At 42.8% G+C, this 20,063-nt stretch overlaps 1 protein-coding gene and 1 long non-coding RNA gene across 5 annotated transcripts in view; one reads left to right on the forward strand and one right to left on the reverse strand.

Annotated features, from left to right (window-relative positions):
• Window positions 1-5,022, reverse strand: part of UBAC2 (UBA domain containing 2) — a 179,510-nt gene extending 174,488 nt beyond the window's left edge. For both annotated transcript variants that reach the window (XM_072782515.1, XM_072782516.1), the window contains exon 1: window positions 4,863-5,022. In XM_072782515.1, coding sequence (XP_072638616.1) covers window positions 4,863-4,893 — 31 coding nt within the window. In that variant the 5' untranslated portion in view covers window positions 4,894-5,022. The remainder of the gene's footprint in view (window positions 1-4,862) is intronic.
• LOC140607900 (uncharacterized) overlaps window positions 3,221-20,063 on the forward strand; it is a 62,473-nt gene continuing 45,630 nt past the window's right edge. For all 3 annotated transcript variants that reach the window (XR_012009813.1, XR_012009814.1, XR_012009815.1), the window contains exons 1-2: window positions 3,221-4,615; window positions 6,197-6,300. This is a non-coding gene — a long non-coding RNA (uncharacterized lncRNA). The remainder of the gene's footprint in view (window positions 4,616-6,196; window positions 6,301-20,063) is intronic.

Below are 20,063 nucleotides of genomic sequence, written 5' to 3' on the forward strand. Positions count from 1 at the left end.
CAGTGAGCAACATCAAAGAACAGCTGATGAACTGCAGAGGGCTAAAGATTAGGGAAGTGAGAGAGGAAATAAAGTGAAGATCATCTTTCAAGGACCAAGGTTGGGAAGAAGAAACAGAAGTCAGCAGCCCGGAAGGTACAGGATAGGGTCAACAGATGGGCTATGCTTTTGTATTCTTGAGAACACACTCAGAAGGATCCAGCTAAAAATACCTAACCCTGGCCAAGGAGCTTTACACACAGTAACTCTTAATCTTCACAACAACTCAACAAAATAGACAATAATATTCTCTCCTTTCCACAGGTAAGGGATCTGAAGTACTCTGGGAGTCTCTGGAAAGCCCACTACAGCATCAACAGGAGAAAGCACCAGATTTAACCACATGCCAGGCTCATCCTCTCAGAGGAGAGGATGAAGAAGTGGTGTTAGAAAAGGCAGTAGAGAATGAGTTAAGAAGAGACGGGAGGTGGGCTCCAGCTAGAAGAGTGCTTTATTCTTTTAGCTTGGGGAAAAGGGAAAGGAACAAAATCTGCATGCCTGACCAACTCCTACTCATCCCTCAAAGATCAACTCAAATATCACCTACAATGGGAAGTCACTGACAACTGTTAAAGGGTAGATATAAACAAGTGACAGCTCTTATTTTGGGGTACATTAGGATGAGATGGGTAGGGGCCCCTGGGTGGCTCAGTCAGTTAAGTGTGTGCCTTCAACTCAGGTCTCCATCTCCCTCTCCCTCTGCCCCTCCTCCCCGCTTGTGTATGCTATCTCTTGCAAATAAATAAACGAAAATCTTGGGATCCCTGGGTGACTCAGCGGTTTAGCACCTGCCTCTGGCCCAGGGCATGATCCTGGAGTCCCAGGATTGAGTCCCACATCGGGCTCCCTGCATGGAGCCTGCTTCTCCCTCTGCCTGTGTCTCTGCCTCTCTCTCTTTCCCCTCCACCCCCGTTTTCTGCCTCCCCTACCTTAGTGAATAGTAAGACCATCTGTCTAGCAAGAGCCACCTTCAACTCCTCCTCCCGCAAATCCAACAAGTTTTATTGACACAATCTACCTACTTGCACATCTTTAAAATCCTCCTTCTCTAACCTGTTCACTGCCTTATCTGGTGCCTTCAGCATCTCCCACTGGACTCTATTCTCTCTGCCTCTTCTGTTGGCCACCCTCGTTTTGATCCAAATCTCTTTTTCCCTTAGAATCTCCTGGGGATGCTTTAAAAATTCAGATTTCTGATGCCCACATTAGCCCTTCTCAATCTGTCTCTCTGGGGATGAGACCCAGGTGTATGGACATTCAGAAAGCTCCATGGCTGGGATCCCTGGGTGGCGCAGCGGTTTGGCGCCTGCCTTTGGCCCAGGGCGCAATCCTGGAGACCCAGGATTGAATCCCACATCGGGCTCCCAGTGCATGGAGCCTGCTTCTCCCTCTGCCTGTGTCTCTGCCTCTCTCTCTGTGACTATGATAAATAAATAAAAATTAAAAAAAAAAAAAGAGATCTTAACATTTAAAAAAAAAAAAGAAAGAAAGCTCCATGGCTGATATTTTTTACAGCTAGGACTCAGGCAGCATGTGGAAAATACTGCTCCCATCACCAACAATAATCTCCCATCTTCCTTCCCATGGCAACATGTAGCATTCCCAAGTAGTGATCTAGATCATCACCTTCTGCTTCTCTGGACTTTCCTCTATCATTCATTCCTATCTGTGTTCCTGATGAGGAGGAACCTTAGCCATTCCTCTGCCTTCTTCCCTAGCTCCTCCCTCTTCTCTATCTTCAAGTGGATGATTTTACCACACACCTCCTAAACTGCTCAGTCCAGCCATAACCAACAATCCTCTAATTCATTACTTCCTGCTTCTTTGCCAGGCCTGCCCAGGCCCCATCCCTCTTTGAGGCCCTCTCCCAACTTGCATGCCTGAAAAATTCTTACTTATCCGTCAAAACTCAGTTCAAGTATCACCCTATGCTAACAACTGTGCCTCTCCCCTCACCACCCCATCCCCGGCAATACACCCACAGCACCAAGTACACAAGTTGTTTCGTTTCTTTTTAAAAATATTTCCCCACTAGACAATGAACTCCTTGAGTCTGGGAACTAAGCCTGGAATACATTAGACATGCAATTAATGTAGGTTATGTCTATTGTTACCCAGTGAATATACTACGAAGTGACTAAGTAATGGGAAAACTTATTAGTAAGTATAATAAATAATATATTTATTACTCAACATATAATTAAGTGATGCACTGGTCTATAAACAAGCACCCTAAAATACGTCTTAAACATGTTTCCTACGCACTTTGATGGAGTTATAACTACATGACTAGATAGAGAGCAATACAGTTTCAAAGACAGTCAAAAATGCCCTACCCTTGATTTAACACCCAGCTTTCTTTAGTACCTTGAAAATGCCCTGCCGTGCCTGTTTCGGTCTTTGTGTTTGCTGCTCCCTTTCTGCAAAATGCACATTTTTTGACAAATTCTGACGTGGCTGGCTCCTTCCCACCATTTGGTTCTCACCTCAAATGTCACATTCCCAGGTTACCCTCCCTGACCACACTTGCTGAAGCAGGCAATCATGCCATTACACTCATCTTGTCTTCATGACACTTAACACTAAGGGAAATCACACTGTTTGTTAACTTATTGCATGTTGGTCTCCTTTATCCTGTTTACCTCTCTATCCTTTGTACACAGTGTGTGGCTTACCCAATAGACACTTAATGAATAAATAAATCAGAAGGCAAATGTAACACTAAAACCCCATTATCTACCAGTCACAAAATGAGGAACCTATGCAGGTGGTAGGAAATGCAGAGACTTTTTCTCTTGAAAAGAGAATGTTACTCATCATCCATGGGGTCATGGGTAGGCAGATTAGCCTTCCTTAGGATACTTAACTTAAAATCTGAGCTTTGACTTGCCAAAGAGCCATACAACTTAGTAAATGAAATCACTTACTTCTCAGTGGGTAGCCTTGCAAGGAGAAATTTTAAAGTAGGTAACTGCTCATACCCAGTCTTGCCAAGACCAGTCCTGGAAAAACCGCCCAAAGTCCACTGTAAACACTGCAAACACAAGGGACCAAGACGTGTTCAACATCGCAATCCCAGCACCTAGCAGTTTCTAGCTCACAATCGATGTTCAAAATGTTTGTTAAATGGGCACAGAAGACATGGCCTTCTGAGGAATGGCCATCCCATCAAGTCTTTTTTTTTTTTTTTTTTTTTTTTCATCCCATCAAGTCTTACCCTGAGGAAACACTTACTTTAGAAACAGGGCAGGACAGCTTAGGCCCTGGCCTAAGCCTTGGCCTATGCCTCTCCCTGGGTAGGAGTTTGGTTCCTAGAATTCAGTACTCATCAACCCTGTGCCAAGTGATCAAGTGTTAACCCCAATGTCACCACGTATCACATCTGAATAAACTTTGCAATACAATGGCTACTACAATATAGTAATCACCAGCAGTAACCAGTAACCCAGTAATGCAGTATAGTAACCTTTTTAACTTTTTCATGTATTTTGGTCAGCAAGTAAAAATAGCTCAGAATGCTGAAATAACTAAAATGGAAGATTCTACCATTAATTTTATATCCACCAGTGTAGGACTCACTGTGTGATCCCAAGAAAATCACCACTTTCTTGACCAGCAGTATCAACAGTCCTATGTGTATGTATTTTATCTCAAGGGTGGTTTGGAGAAGATTAGCTCGTAGTTGTAACCTACTCTGAGGCCAACGAGTACCATAAATCGAATTAATTAGGAAACAAGGAAAATCATAAATACTCAACCCGCTCCAGAACCCGAGAGGTTGAGAGAGGAAGATTTAACCTTGCGCCTGTGGCTCTGATGGGCAGTCTCGGACTGAGACCTGTATTCTCAGAAAAGATTTCTGACAATCACAATACATCTTTTAATATTTGAAAATGTCAACTGCTTCCATACTGAGGCACGATTAAGTTCGCGTGCAGAGAGCTCTGAAGTACCAACAGTGACAAGCAATTTTAAATTACGCCTGTTCAAACAGTTCCTGTTACTGTACCAGTGCCTAATCTCGGTGCTGTTTACTTAACATACAGTCCACCTTACCGAAAGCCAACTAAACAATTTCAGCGAAAAAAAAAAAAAAATTGTCATTTAAAAGGCTCCATGCACTGCTTTGCCCTCTATCTGCTGACCACCGCGGACGTTCAAGTGAACGATGACAGCAACATCCAGCAGCAATGTCCGCACTTTCCTGCCAGATGACTTCTTCACTTCCTTCCACTTTAATGTACTTTAATCAGTTTTTATTTGTCGAAAAACTCTCACGGGAAACCGAGGAAGAAAAAAAATCTAAGTAAACCCTTGGGGTCGGCTCCTGAGACCGAGGCTGGAATGTGCACCTGGGGGGGAGCCAGTTCGGTCCCTCTGTAGCCTAAATGGAGCAAGGTGACTGGGAAGGGGGCAGGCTTCCAGCATCGGCTCCACCAGGACAGCCTCCTCTTTCAGCCTGGCACCCGCGCCGCGGAGCGCAAGGGGTCGAGCCCGGAGAACACCGGGACGCCCAGGCCGACCCTAACTTTCCGGTCCACCTGGAACACCTGAGCATCGTACCTGGGGTTCACAGGTGAGGGCCGGGGCTGCCGGCGGGACTCAGCGCCCACTGGCCCCTCCGGGCTGAGGGCGGGGGAGGGGGGGGCCGGGCCCGCCGTCCCTCACCCGCAGGAGGAGCCCCCAAGGTTCGGGCGCGGGGATGGAGGGTCGGCCCCCAAACCTCCTACAACCCCGAGGGTCCCCGCTGCCCCCAGGCTTCTCAAGGAGGTGCCCAGGGTGCCGCGTGGGAAAGAGCCAGGATGGCGGCGGCCGGTACTCACAAAGCCCGCTGGAGCCGGTGCTGGCGAACATGGTCCCGCCGGACCCGGAGCCCCCGAGGGGGGACAGGGGGAGGAGAAGCGGAGGTGGAGGGACCCGGAGACCGCGCAGGCGCACTCCCGGCGCAGCGGCGAATCCGGCAACTGGATTCCACTCCTGGGGCTGCCCGTGAGCGGCGCATGCGCGGCCCGTGGGCCGCACCGCTCCGCCCGCCCCCTCCCTTCCTGCCCGGGAAGGGAAGTCGGTCCGCAGCCGGAGGCGTCCGCCCGTCCGGGTTTTTCCGACTGCCGCGGGCCTGCTATAGTGAAGGAAGGGGAGATGGTGGGAGGAGCCGGAGGGCAGCTGCCGCGAGCAACGTTCCAGCGCTCAGCGGCGCCCACGCCCCGTGGAGCAGCGTGGCAGCGGATTCCTCCGAGTGCCGGCGTCGGGGCGGGGGTGCGGGGCTAATTCCTGGCGACCTCTAACCTCTCCCGGGACGGGACGCGGGCGAGCTCCACGCATGCTCAGTGTGTCTGGGCGCCGAAGCTCGCTCCCCCAGGGCGTCGGCAGGGGCTCCCCGGGGTGCGGCGTCCGGCCGAGGGCGAGAGGCTCTGAGCCGCCTTGCTCCCCAGGCGTCTGCTCTGGCGCCCTCCAGACCTGGCCTTTTTTTTTTTTTTTTTTTTCCTCTCTTGCAAAATGATATTAATTTTTTTTTTTTATGAGAGAGAGAGAGAGAGAGGCAGAGACATAGGCAGAGGGAGAAGCAGGCTCCATGCACCAGGAGCCCGACATGGGATTCGAACCCGGGTCTCCAGGATCGCGCCCTGGGCCAAAGGCAGGCGCCAAACCGCTGCGCCACCCAGGGATCCCCAAAATGATATTAATCTTTAAGGCAAAGTCATGCTTTTTTTTAAATGAGTTTGAACCTGAAAACTATATTATCTAGTGTAGTTATTAAAGAATACTTTTTGCGAAATTGACAAGGCTAAATGGAAAGGACACCTTACAAAACTACAGGAAAAAAAAACAAACATTTTTTTAGTGTTTATAAGGACCAGGCGCTGAGCTCAATCTGGAATTTGTGGATCAATCAAACACAGTCCCTGCCTCTGAAGAGAGGTGCCAGTGACCCAAAATTTCAACACGGATTTATTGCTAGAAGGCGAAAGTATAAGTGACTTTATTTATTGGGCTTTTCTTTGTTTTTGCAGAAGCTGTTGGTTAGCAACAAAACCGGTAGCCAGCATAGGTCACTGGTTCTCAAAGTAGGTGTGGCTACTTCCCCCACCCCAATTTGGGGAATCCAGAAGGCCAGAACTATTTTCACGATTGTACAAAGACATTTCCTTTTACTCAGGAGTGTACAGTGGAGCTTCCCATTGTGCCTTTGGAAGGGCTGCAAACTCTGTGAACCAACATTCTCCAGCTGATCAATGCATCATGTTACAAAATCCTGCGTGGGTAAGATGGAGTCAAACTGCAAGATAGATGAATACCTATGCCATTCACTTCCCCTGGGATGGGACTAGAGCATATTATGCTGAATGAAATAAGTCAATCAGAGAAAGACAATTATATGGTTTCACTCATGTGGAATATAAGAAATAGTGAAAGGGACCATAGGGGAAAGGAGGGGAACTGAGTGGGGAAAAACTAGAGAGGAAAACAAACTGTAAGAGACTCCTAACTCTGGGAAACAAAGGGTTGCAGAAGAGGAGGATTGTGGGAATGGGGTGACTGGGTGATCGGCATTAAGGAGGGCACATGATTGGACAGCCCCCGTGGCTTAGCGGTTTAGTGCCACCGTCAGCCCCCAGGGTGTGATCCTGGAGACCCGGGATCGAGTCCCACATCCGGCTCCGTGAGTGGAGCCTGCTTCTCCCTCTGCCTGTGTCTCTGCCTCTCCCTCTCTGTCTCTATGAATAAATAAACAACAACAACAAAACATGAATAAATAAATCTTAAAAAAAAAAAAAGGAGGGCACTGATGAGATGAGCACTAGGTGTTATACGTTGGCAAATTGAATTTAAATAAAGTATTTTTTAAAAAACAAGATAAACCAATAAACTTTAGTGTAACAGTACAAAAAGCTCATTGATAGGGTTTCAGAGTTCTCATTGCAACTAACTTTTAAGAAACTACTGCTTGTTAAGTTCCACTGTAGTATCAAAAAAAGTCCATATGATCTGAAATGACTATTAAAAATGCTTCCTTTTCCAACCACAATGCTGTGTGAGGCCAAGTTTTCTTCATATATTTCTTTTTTTTTAATTTTTATTTATTTATGATAGTCACAGAGAGAGAGAGAGAGGCAGAGACATAGGCAGAGGGAGAAGCAGGCTCCATGCACCGGGAGCCCGACGTGGGATTCGATCCCGGGTCTCCAGGATCGCGCCCTGGGCCAAAGGCAGGCGCCAAACTGCTGCGCCACCCAGGGATCCCTCTTCATATATTTCAACCAAAACAATGTATCCCAACAAACTGGAAGCAGAAGCAGGTATGAGGATCCAGTCTTCTATAAAGTCAGATCTTAGACATTTGCAAAAATGTGCAATAATGCTATTTTTCCCCATAATTTTTTGTTTGGAAATGTACAGTAATTTTTCACAAAAATATTTTATGTTAATGTGCAATGGATATGTTATTTTTATTTTTAAATGAATTTCAAATGGGTTTTAAATTTTTCTGTCTCTTAATTTCTAACATGATAAGTACCTATAGATATAAACCCATGTTAGCAAAAGCTGATAGTTCTCACTTATCCTTGAGGGTTCTGAAGAGATCCCAAGATAAAAGGCTTGAAAACCACTGAAATAGGAGATACAGCAGCGTTCTGAAGTTTAGAAAAACAAAGACAAAAACCCTACACTTATTTATGTTAAATTCTGCAACATTCTTAACTAGATACACAGTAACAATACGGTATGCTTGAGAGTATTTTCAGATACTCATACCCTGGGTATACATCTACTCTGTACTCAGAACCTGTGCATATTAACTGGGAGAAAGCTGTAGGTTTGTCTTTTAAGAAGCAAGTATTGTCCTTGGATGGGCAACATGGCTTCGCCTGGGATCTTGTTTGGACTAGGGTGCCAGGCCCTACCCCCAGACCTACTAAAGCAGCATTTAACAAGACCCTCAACTGCTTTGTATGCTTTAAAAGTCTGAGAAGCACTGGTGCAGCAATTCTCAACAGGGGGCAGTTTGGGGCCTCCAGAGGACACTTGCCAATATTTGAAGACCTTTTTGGTGTTAGAATTGCAAGGGGGGGAGATGGGAATCCCTGGGTGGCTCAGTGGTTTAGCGCCTGCCTTTGGCCCAGTGTGTGATCCTGGAGACCCGGTATCGAGTCTCACATCGGGCTCCCGCTTTGGAGCCTGCTTCTCCCTCTGGCTGTGTCTCTTCCTCTCTCTCTCTCTCTCTCTCTCTCTCTGTCTATCATGAATAAATAAATAAAATCTTAAAAAAAAAAAAAAAGGAATTGCAAGGGGGGGCCATTACTGGCATCTAATGTGCAGATGGAATGCTGCTAAACATCCTACAAGACACAGGGCCACCCCCACAATTAAGAATTCTCCCAGGAGCCTGGGTAGCCAGTCAGTTAAGTGTCTGATTCTTGATCTGAGCTCAAGTCTTAGTCTGTGTTGTGAGATCAAGCCCCGAGTTGGGCCCCACTCTGGGTGTGGAGCCTACTTAAAAAAACAACAAAACTGTCAGTAGTGTGAGGTTGAGCACTCCTACACTGGTGTGATTTAGCCAATGTTTATCACACAGTCCCAGATTTGTGATAAACAGTGTATATCATTTCTAATGTCCTTGCCTGTATTTCTACCTTGTCTCTTCTCTAGATTGTATTATGGAGAACTAATTCTGTCAAGTACTAGGAATCCTCATTTGCCTTACCATGTCTTGCTGAATCTGCTTTCTATATTGGGATGGTAGTTTAAGAGTAAGCCCCTAGCAGGCAGGGAATAGATAGGTCTTACCAAATGTTGTATCCTCTTGGTGTGAAGGCATTGTCTTCCTTTCATAAAATAAAACACAGCATCTCTAAAGTTTTAGCATTAAAAAGCAAATCTCTAGGAGAGTCCTGGGGGAAGGTTGCTGAGCAAATATCCCTGACAGGTGCATTCCCTATATTTCAGTTTGCCTTTAGCTCAACGTTCTATGAAAGCAGAGAGCAGAGCTAGAAACAATTTTTCCTAAAGATTACTAACAGTAGAGGAGGACAACAGCCCAATTAAGAACCACAAACTTCTGGAGGGTATTATGCTGAGTGAAGTAAGTCAGTCAGAGAAGGACAAACATTATATGTTCTCATTCATGTGGGGAATATAAATAATAGTGAAAGGGAATATAAGGGAAGGGAGAAGAAATGTGTGGGAAATATCAGAAAGGGAGACAGAACGTAAAGACTGCTAACTCTGGGAAACGAACTAGGGGTGGTAGAAGGGGAGGAGGGCGGGGGGTGGGAGTGATTGGGTGACGGGCACTGGGGGTTATTCTGTATGTTGGTAAATTGAACACCAATAAAAAATAAATTAAAAAAAAAAAAGAACCACAAACTTCCAAAGTACCAAGTTCTGATCACATGACAGCCTTTGCGCCTTAAACTTGTAAACCACATCCTATTTCCATGCTCTGGCCCAGGACACCCTTTCCAAATCCCCAGGGATTGTAGTCAGCAATCTTTTCGAGGAATCAGTAGATAATGACTAGGGTTGATGGTCAGTCCTTAGATAAAGGAGCCTTTATACGACATCAAATGCATTTTCAGCATTTTAATTTCTTTAAATTAATATTTATAAGAAAATAAGTCTGGAAGCTTTTTAAAGATAGTTATATCTTGTTACTGATTCAGTAATATTCATAATAGATATTTACTGAGCAGGGAGCATATCATAATAAGTTACTGTGCAACGAGTTAAGAATGTTGCAGAATTGAATGTAAATAAGTGAAAGGTTTTTTGTCTTTGTTTTTCTAAACTTCAAAATTTCAGTGGTTCTCAAAGTGTATTTTGTAAATTGAAGAATACTGCATGGGTTCCGGTAACTGCCAGACACAATCCTTTTACCAAAAAAAAAAAAAAAAAGTTAATTGTTCTCTTTGCTATGTCTTACTCTCCAACCTCATGCTTCTTATGTAGGTAAAAGTCCAATTGTATTTATTTGAATCTAGAACCAATCCCAGGGGATCCCTGGGCTCAGCAGTTTAACGCCCACCTTCAGCCCAGCCCAGGGCGTGATCCTAGAGACCGAGATTGGGTCCCACGTCGGGTTCTCTGCATGGAGCCTGCTTCTCCCTCCGCCTGTGTCTCTACCTCTCTCTCTGTGTGTGTCTCTCATGAATAAATAAATAAATAAAATCTTTAAAAATAAAAAAAAAAATAGAACCAATTCCATTTTACATGTAAATGTGTGCTTGGCAGAGTCTTAATACATGCTGAATGCAATTATTTGGAACTTAATCAAGAGTTGTCCACCCATTCAAAACACCATACCACCTACAGCATTTGAGTAGTAGGTTTTTGCATTTGAGTCACCAGTACCAGTTTACATGTGTCTGATGTAGTCTTTGTGATTCTATGTCTTTCAAAGGATGTACAAATCTAGCGCTTATTATAAATTGTTACTGTAAAAATACTCTATATAAAGAAAAATATTTGGAAAAAGTGTTGAGAATACTCAGTTGAATATTTGAAAGTGTCCATATGTACAACATAGTTTTTTTCCAATTCATTTAGATGAACCCACCAAGATTAAGTGAATATTTTATAAAGACATAGAGTTGGCAAAGGTAGAAACTTCACAGATTTAAGGAAAGCTTGAAAATCATAGTATTGTCCCTGAAACGTTTCTTTTAAATCTAATCTGAAAGATACAGGTACCATTTCTTATAGAATGGCACAAATTATAGCAATCTGTGGTAATCCAAACAATATAGGAGAAAAATTAATTTGACCACCCAAATGAAAGGTTAACTATTGCAAGAGTAAGAAATTTTAAAGATTTCTTCTATTCTGTTGAGCAATAATATTGTACATAGAAGGATCTACAAGAAATCCAAAGAGGTAAAAAATAGGCTATGGAGTCATCTGCAAACAAAAGAAAGCCTGTTGCAAGTGAATGCAAGTAACCTACATGATAATGAAACTTTGCTGACCACAAATTTAAGATCCACGGAAGTAAAAACACAGCAGAAAATGCGCTTCTGTATGTACAGACAGTGGATACTCAGAGTTGTGAAATTTTGAAATTCTTAAAAATTATTTCACAGGAAATGTTTTCCTTTTCCAATGTCCTTTTGCAACAGATGGTCAGTGAGTAACATGGGTTGATAAACAACTGGAAAGTATAAACAGCCATGTTAGTGAGTCATTGAATTATTCATTGACAACCTCAGTCACCAAAAATCTTAGTGAAACACCCAAAAATCAATGAACCCTATCAGTTCTATTGATAAAATTCAAACTAATGCCTTGAGTAAAAGATATTTTGTAATGTTTGCAGTGACTGAAAAGGAGATTGACTGCTTTATGCTACATATGAAGTAGGATGATATTCCAAAGAAAATTGTTTTAAAATACTTTAATTGTTCTCTGATACTGACATGCAATTTTTGTTTCAATCAATGAAAAACTAAATAGTAATTCCAAAATATTACAAAGTGATTTGACACATATAATGCATGTATCAGAACTGTTAAGTGAAGACTTTAAACTGCAAGTAAATAAGATTAAGATTATTAAAGAGGAAGGAATTATCGTGAAACTTTTCAACAAACATATCATTTTAAGAGATGCTTTCTTATCCACAATTTTCACAGTTCCAGAATCTGTAGCAGAAAAGACTGGAGAGGTCTAAAATACTGGTTTGGGATTGTATTACTACCTTTCATGCTACTTAAAAACACATAACGGTTAGTTCTAAAGATCAGTGTGGATTTATAATATCAAATTAGGTGACTAATCCAGTTGAAAATGCTGCAACATGTTAGCCAATTTGCAAGAAATGTTAATTAAACTAAAATGTGATTTAGGGGGGTTGTTCTTTTCTTCACATTATTTTCCCAACTGCATGTTTTTTTAAGATTATTTATTCATTCATGAGAGACACAGAGAGGCAGAGACATAGGCAGAGGGAGAAGCAGGCCCCCTGCAGGGACCCCAGTGCTGGACCGATCCCAGGACCCCAGGATCACGACCTGTACCAAAAGGCAGATGCTCAACCCCTGAGCCACCCAAGTGCTCCCCAATTGCATGTTTATGTGGAAAAGATTTCAGTGAGTGGAGCACTTCCTGCAGAAGCAACAAAATGTAATATAACATTTGAGATTTCTTTTAAGATAATTAGAACCTCATTACGTTTCATCAATTAATTAAAAAAAATGTTTCAGATGATCACCATCTGTCTTATCTTGGGTCTCACCAAAGGTAGACTTGGAAACAAAGTTTTAAGTTGTCTGGAAGCTGTCCTAGGAAAGACCAGTGGGAGAATGGGAAGTGAGACCGGGAAAGGAAGGGTAGAAGCCAATAGAGATGAATGACCAAACAAATTAGCACTGTGGGCAACCGGAGCGAGTGCTTCCGAGTCATCCCACCAGAGGGGGCGGTAGGTGGCTATTTACCCACTGGCTCCCATGGGTCCCAGAAGGCTACCCGGGAGCAGTGCAATTTCCTAGCACTTGCAGCCTGGGCTGTGAGTGAGCAGAGGCTGCAGTGGCAAGGCCAGACTCCAGGCGAAGAGCTGCAAGTAGGAAGTAAGGCTTGGCAAGGTTAAGGCTTGGGGCAAAGGCCTGACACTATTCTGCCTGTGGGGTTCATGTTTTCAGGGCACCCTCAGAAGAAAGCTTGGCTGAGAAATTTACATATGAAAATTATGGTGCTGGGGTGTGATTTGGGAAGTGGTAGGGTTGGTTTTTGCCTTTTCCTTCCTGTCTTCCTCCAGTGCTCACCCTAGACCACCACTTTATTTCTATAGAGCTTTTTCTTTTTCTGGTTCATCTCTGTTTCACATCACATATCAAAGGATGTGATCTCCTGGATTTAAGTTCTAAAGATGGAGCACATGCCCTAACGTGGTGGGATTTCAGAATAGGAGATCAGTTTTCTGTTGCTTTATCACTACCCATAGAGAAGTATTTTTAAATCATTCATATAGAACCTGTCACATTTGTGAGACAATCACACTTCCTCATCTTCTCCACTCACACCATCTGCTCTTTCTCAGAGGCTAAGTTAAGGTTACTTCTCTTTCTTGTGTCCATACAAACGTGTCCCATCTGTTCCTACCAGACGTGCACTTACTTGTCCTGCGCTAGTTTTTATTCTGCTGTGCATCGTCCTTCTGCCCTCTCATTTTTCATTTTTCTTTATTTTTTAAGATTTTATTTATTTATTCATGAGAGAGAGATAGAGGCAGAGACACAGGCAGAGGGGGAAGCAGGCTCCATGCAGGGAACCCAATGTGGGACTCGATCCCAGACTCCAGGATCATGTGCTGGGCTGAAGGCAGAAGCTTAATCGCTGAGCTACCCAGGCATCCCCCTCTCATTTTTCTATGCATCCTGTGTGGTATCATTCCTGAACCTACTTCTATATGCTGCACAAACATCCATCTAACATATTTATAGATGGATGCATGCATTGTGCCTCCGGGGTTGTCATACTCAAACACAAAGAAATGAAAATATGCATTATTTCATTATAAATTTCTTTCCTTTGTTTTGTTTATATCATCAATGTATGGATGTTATATTGATTATTAAAATTATGTGTAGCATATTTTCCTTAAGTTTCATTAAGTATACTAAAGGCAGAATTGCAGAATATTTGTTATAAAAGTAAGAGTTGGGTCACTTAGGATTGAGAGCCATTATTCTAGATCTCTGCCATTTATGCCATGCATACATTTGACAAAATGTATTTGGGTTTTGAATAGCCTGATGTGAATAAAGATAATGCAGTCTTAGGTAATCTTCAAAATTATACATGATCACATTACATTCGAGACATTTTCTTATACCTTGTTTTCAGGTATGTTACATAAATAGGAGACACAGAAGTTTTTAATTATCTTAATATAGCCATACGTATTCCGTAACTCTAACCATTGGTGAGAATATTCATAATTGTACACAATAGGATTATTCTGCTTCTTATCCATTTTTCTTTCCGGAGAGTCTTGCTGATGGATTCCTAGCCTTCCACTGCAGTGGAAGGTGTATAAATACCACACCCCTCATTTCCAGGCCCATCCGTATTATTTTAAAAAATTGAATATTCCCCATGAAAGAGGATATTGATTATAATGCTATTAGCTCCTGTTCCCCCAAAAGCCAACCTCGAGACAAGGATTTTGGTGCAAATCCCACCTCTGTATTTGAGAGGCAATCCCAGGAAGCAGGGTGAGAAGCTAGGGAAGAGGGCTGTCAATAATGAGCAGGTTACAGCTATGCGGGTTGAGAATTAAATCCTGCTAAAGACACTCTAAGAGACTGAGCAGAATGCACCTCAAAAATGTCTCACCAACGGGCAAGAAAGCTGAGCTATTTGCTCACCAATCCATCCTCATCCATTGGATGAGTGTTGCTCCTGGGAGTTATAAACCACCCTGCATTTTCAGCGTGCTTCATGTGTGGTCCGAGCACAATCCTGCATCCAGAGAAAGCCCTTAGGCAGAGAGACACAGGTGCCTGTATGAGAGTTGTCCACTGAAGCTCTAGTGAACCCCAGGATGGACAGAGAAGATATGGTTAGGACACCAGCAACATCTGATAAAAGTGGAAAACGAAGTGAGACCAAATTGCCAATTCCCTTTATCCTATTACCTCTGATCCCAGGACAGGATATTTTTGTAGGGCCAACATTTTCCTCTTTTTAATGGGTATAGCCACTGATTGATACTACATAAGTGACTCCTCTTGACGTAGCTGCCCTGGATCCTTGCTAAAGTGCCAGCTAGATTTCAGGACATCATCAAAACAGGAAAGATCCACCAAATATCATAATCTCATCCCCTGACCAGGATATGTCCTCTTCCTGAACTGTCCAGGCACTCCTGTCCATCAGAGCAAGGCCAACACCCACAGATCTACTTCCCCCAAGGTTGTTTCAACATAAGTGGAAGCTTATCTCTCATTTGCTCACTTTTAAGATGTTCTTAGAGACATGAGGGTCCTTATTGGCTTAAGCATTTCATCTTGCTTGCTTGTGTGTCTTTATGGCCTGTTGACACTGACCAGTAGCACATTGATTCAAACGGATTCAAATCTGTATATTCGATATAATGGTCTAAAACAAAATGCATCCATTTGATCTTTTATTTCTCCTTTTGCCAAGGTGAGATAATCATAAAAATACTGTGTACGAAATTGTTTATCATTCTTATTCCCATCATTGCCAGTATTTATTATTGTAAATCCATAGAAATCCAATTGAAATGTGCAAACACAGGAAGAGTGTCACTTCCACAGCAGCTAGGGAAAAAAGAGCACATGAAAATATTTTGAAATTTCAGAAAATAAGCTGGAAATACAAAGTACTAAAAACTAATTGACTATCCTATGCCGCATCACCTTGCTTACCGATTTTAGCTTTTCTATTTTTTTTATGGAGAACTAAGCCCAGGGCTGCTTTTATCTCTCTCAGTGTTATTAACTGAATTGTGTAACCGAAAAAGTATACCAAAGTCCTACCCCTAGGTCCTCAGAATGTGGCCTTCTCTGCAAATAGGGTCATTGCACATGTAATTAGCTGTGACGAGGTCATTATGGAGTAGAGTAGGACTTAATCTCATATGACTGCTCTCCTTGTAAGAAGAGACTCATGCAGACCTGGAGACACCATCTCATGACAGCAAAGGCAGAAATCGCAGTGCTGCCTCTGTAAGCCAAGGATCGCCAAGAATGGCCAGCAAAACACCAGAAGCTGGAAAGGGCAAAGTAGGGTCCTGCCCTCCACGTTTCAGTTTCAGTGGAAGCATGGCCCTGCTGACACCTGGATTTGAGGCTGATAGCCTCTGAGACATTGAGGCACTAAAGTTCTATTGTTTCACGCAACCCCCCCCCCCAGTTTGTGTACTTTTTAATGGCAGCTCTAGACAACATTCAGCTTTTCTGTTTAATTCACATTTTAAAATTTCTTCTTCCATCTGCTATTCACCTGTTTCCCTTTGCACTTTCTTAATTTCTACCTAGGTAGAAACTATGTGAGATTTTATGTCTGCCCAGCAACCATAGGGACTCGGCTTCTCATGCTCTTTATAGCAACCCCATTGTCGCAAAGGTGACAATTTCTTTGATTTCCTATGTCATGCATATGATGATGATAAGATCAGGAATCAAAAATTGCACTGATAAAATCTTTCCACACTTCATGGCCACCAAATCTAAAATTGCTTTGTTAAGGCTGTGGGTTTTGGTCCATTTAGCATCAAGGAGAAACTGTCACTCGCTCACTCACCTTGCTCCAACCTCTCCCCTTCCCCTGCCAATCTCTCTCATGGTCATGACTCACCTAGTATTCCCTCTGCAGATGAATCTGTGGTCCAGTCATTAGGACCCATTCTGATGTTAGCTAAGGAACATAAGAGGTTTCAGTCCACTGTTCTGTGATGATGGCCGAATTCTATGCCCTTGACCTCCTTTTGCACCTCAGGAATTGCATTCATTTATCAAAGCCGGTACACACTGCTTCGTGGTCATCGTCCAATTGCCTGTCTCCTCCACACAACTGCAAACAGGGCCTGCCTATGTTTCATCTTTGTTTCCCCAAGGCTTACCACAGTGATTGGCACACAGTAGGGCTTCAATATATATATTCGATTGAATGAGATGAATGGGGGAAAGGCAGCATCAAGACATACTTGCTGCTTCCCCCCGTTCTGACAATTGAATGGGCTTCAGATTGTCCAGATATCTAGCATCTGCCGCATGCCCTAATGAATGGGTAGTACGTACAAGTATGGACAAAGGATTTCTAAAACCATTGCAAGATAAATGATGTTCTGGGGCACCTGGCTGACTCAGTGGGAGAGTATGCAACTCTTGATCTTGGGGTCGTGAGTTCAAGTCCCACACTGGGTGTAGAGATAACCAAAAAGAAATTAACAAACTTAAAAAAATAAATTATGAAAAATAAATAAATAAATAATGTTCTAGGAAAGTCTCATAAAGCCCAGTGGTAGAACCACAAAAACAAGGGGATTTAACATTCCCCTTTATGTTGTTTCAGTGATATTATGTATGTATAGAAACTGGGGCTGGTTAGGGGTTAAAGTTAAAGTGAGGTGCTTGTTCTGATTTGGCAATTATTTATGTCCTTATGGACATAAGTATAAGATTGGAATATTTATTTATAGGGACTATTCAGCAATGAGTGTCCTACCAATGGCTGTAAAAAATCTGAAAGAGTAACAACCTGAGTTTTCTGTACCAGCAGATAGTGGTGTCCTCACACATAGGCCGAGGAATTTCTACCCTGTGCGAATGTGCCAGACCACCTGGGACTCAGATGGACCCTGTGTGAGCGAGCCTGACTCTGAGGAGAAGAGGTGGGATCCTGACACTAACTTCGGAGAAGCCCTTGGACCATATATCCATCTGGCTGAGGATCTTTTAATAAACTCTGCCTTGGTACTCCTATGTTCTTCCAATGAAAACATGCCCATTGTTGGTTAGAAGCCTGATCTCTGGTGCTGATACCTCTATTTTATTCCCTTACAGTCGCTCTGTGTAGTATCCTTAACCAAACGTGCTCCACCAGCCACCAGATGCCTAGAACATCTGTTCAGTATCTTCCTGATTTGTTATTCACCTCGGAAGTGAGTTTTTCAAACACTTTTAGCCTTCTCTTCTCCAGACTAAGTATTTCTGTAACTTTTAAACCCTTTGATCATTTTTTTAAATTCTCTCCAATTTTCCATATATTCCTACACCATGGAGGTTTCTTTTTTTTTTTTTTTTAAGATTTTATTTATTCATGAGAGACACAGAGAGAGAGAGAGAGAGACAGAAACACAGGCAGAAGGAGAAGCAGGCTCCATGCAGGGAGCCTGATGTGGGACTCTATCTTGGGACTCAATCCTGGGACTCAATCCTGGGACTCGATCCTGGGTCTCCAGGATCATGCCCTGGGCCAAAGGCAAGCATTAAACCGCTGAGCCACCCAAGGATCCCACACCATGAAGTTTATTTTATTTTATTTTTTTCCACACCATGGAGTTTAAATGGTGTATGAGACTTTACATATAAAATAGAGGCATAGAATACCAATGATCATGACATATTTGTGATGATAACTGACAAGGTCTGATCTCTTATTCCAGATTCCTAAAGGAAAGGAAAAGAGCTTCTAACACCATCTGCTGATAAACCAGAGTTGGATTGATAAGGAAAACAATCCACCTGAATTCTTAAGATAAAATATATCATTTTAAAAATTACTCCATGCTAATTAAGAGTGGAACAACTTTCTTAAAAATATTTTTTATTTGTTTATTTGAGAGAGAGCATGGAGAGGAAGGGGCAGAGGGAGAAGCAGGATCCCTCCTGAGCAGGGAGCTTGATGCCAGGCTCCATCCCAGGATCCTGAGATCATGACCTGAACCAAACGCAGAGGCTTAGCCTCAAGAACTGAACAATTTTTTATTCCTGGTAGCTTATACAAATTCCAGCTAACAGTCCATCATACCAAATATGAAGACATCAGGGCCTGTTATCAACAATTCTATTTAAAATAATTGATCTGGGGATCCCTGGGTGGCGCAGCGGTTTGGCGCCTGCCTTTGGCCCAGGGCGCGATCCCGGAGACCCAGGATCGAGTCCCACATCAGGCTCCCGGTGCATGGAGCCTGCTTCTCCCTCTGCCTATGTCTCTGCCTCTCTCTCTCTCTCTGTGACTATCATAAATAAATAAAAAAATTTTTAAAAAATAAAATAAAATAAAATAAAATAAAATAAAATAAAATAAAATAAAATAAAATAAAATAATTGATCTGTATACCATCACCAGATGTTGTATGGTATCATTGTGAAATGTGAATACAAATGTACATAAAATAGAAAGAGGTAATTATGCCTTCTTTTTTTTTTTATGGCACATTGACATATTGTAGGAGTTGAACCACTCTCCAGAGAGCCAGAATGGTGTGTGTAGCAGTGAAGTGCCCAGAGCCTGGAGCCTGGCTTCAAATCCCAGCTCCATTCTCAGCTATCTGTAGACCCCAGATAGGCCTCCTTAATTCCCTTTCCTCACCTGTAAACAGGGAATGATGGTAATAACAACACCCGCCTCTAGGGGGCTTCTAAACATTAAATAACTTAAAACATTAAAAAAAAAAAAAAAATCACTTAGAACAGGTTCTGCCCAGAGTAAGTTCTTGCAATTATTATCATTATAATTTCTGTAATTATACTCTGAACATTGGCAAGGAAGCTAAAAGAGTTCTCAAAATCGAGCCTATTTGTGCCAGAACTCTCATGAGACAGTTGGTTCCTAAAGTAGTAATTAGAAATGAAGAACCAGAACAGTGTGATCATGCCACTTGACGAAGGCCCCAGGAACACAGGTTCTGGCTTAGCTGAGCTGCTTTCCCGGTGGTGCTCCCAGGGTGTGCTAATAGCACCCTGTACCATCCCTCACTGGCTTGAGATCCTCGTGCAGCCCTCCGGTAAGGAAACAGGCTGGGCATAAGTAACCAATGGTCACACTTAGCTTGCACATTAATCATACGAGTAATACCCTCCCACTGACACGAACAAAAGTAATTTCTCCCAGTTTTTAAAAACACAGGCTTACTTGATTTATCTTTCATGTTCTCTCTTTTGATAGCAACCCAGATATAGATAACGGTGTTTTGGGTTTATTTTGTTTTTTTGTTTTTGTTTTTTTCATAAAGAAGATGGCAATACAGGCATGCTAGTAACAGCCCCTGAAAAGAGTTGAGAACAAGAGAAAGTAGTAGAGATCACATCGAACTGACCAGCACATGTCTCCACCAAACAGTTGAGCCACCCCTAAGCTCTGCTTGGGATGCCATGAGGGAATGAGTGGGGGGAAACAGAAATGCAGCCCAGACTTTTGGACTTTAATAAAGAATTTCCCAATTGTTAAACATTGGCTCACCAATCAAAATAATGGTGCAGAAAGCCCACAGATACAGGATGTCTAATCCATGGTAGCATGGGTGCCATTAGCATTATAAATTGGACATGACATCAAGG

The sequence above is a fragment of the Canis lupus genome, chromosome 17, assembly GCF_048164855.1.
Source record: "Canis lupus baileyi chromosome 17, mCanLup2.hap1, whole genome shotgun sequence".
NCBI lineage: Eukaryota > Metazoa > Chordata > Mammalia > Carnivora > Canidae > Canis > Canis lupus.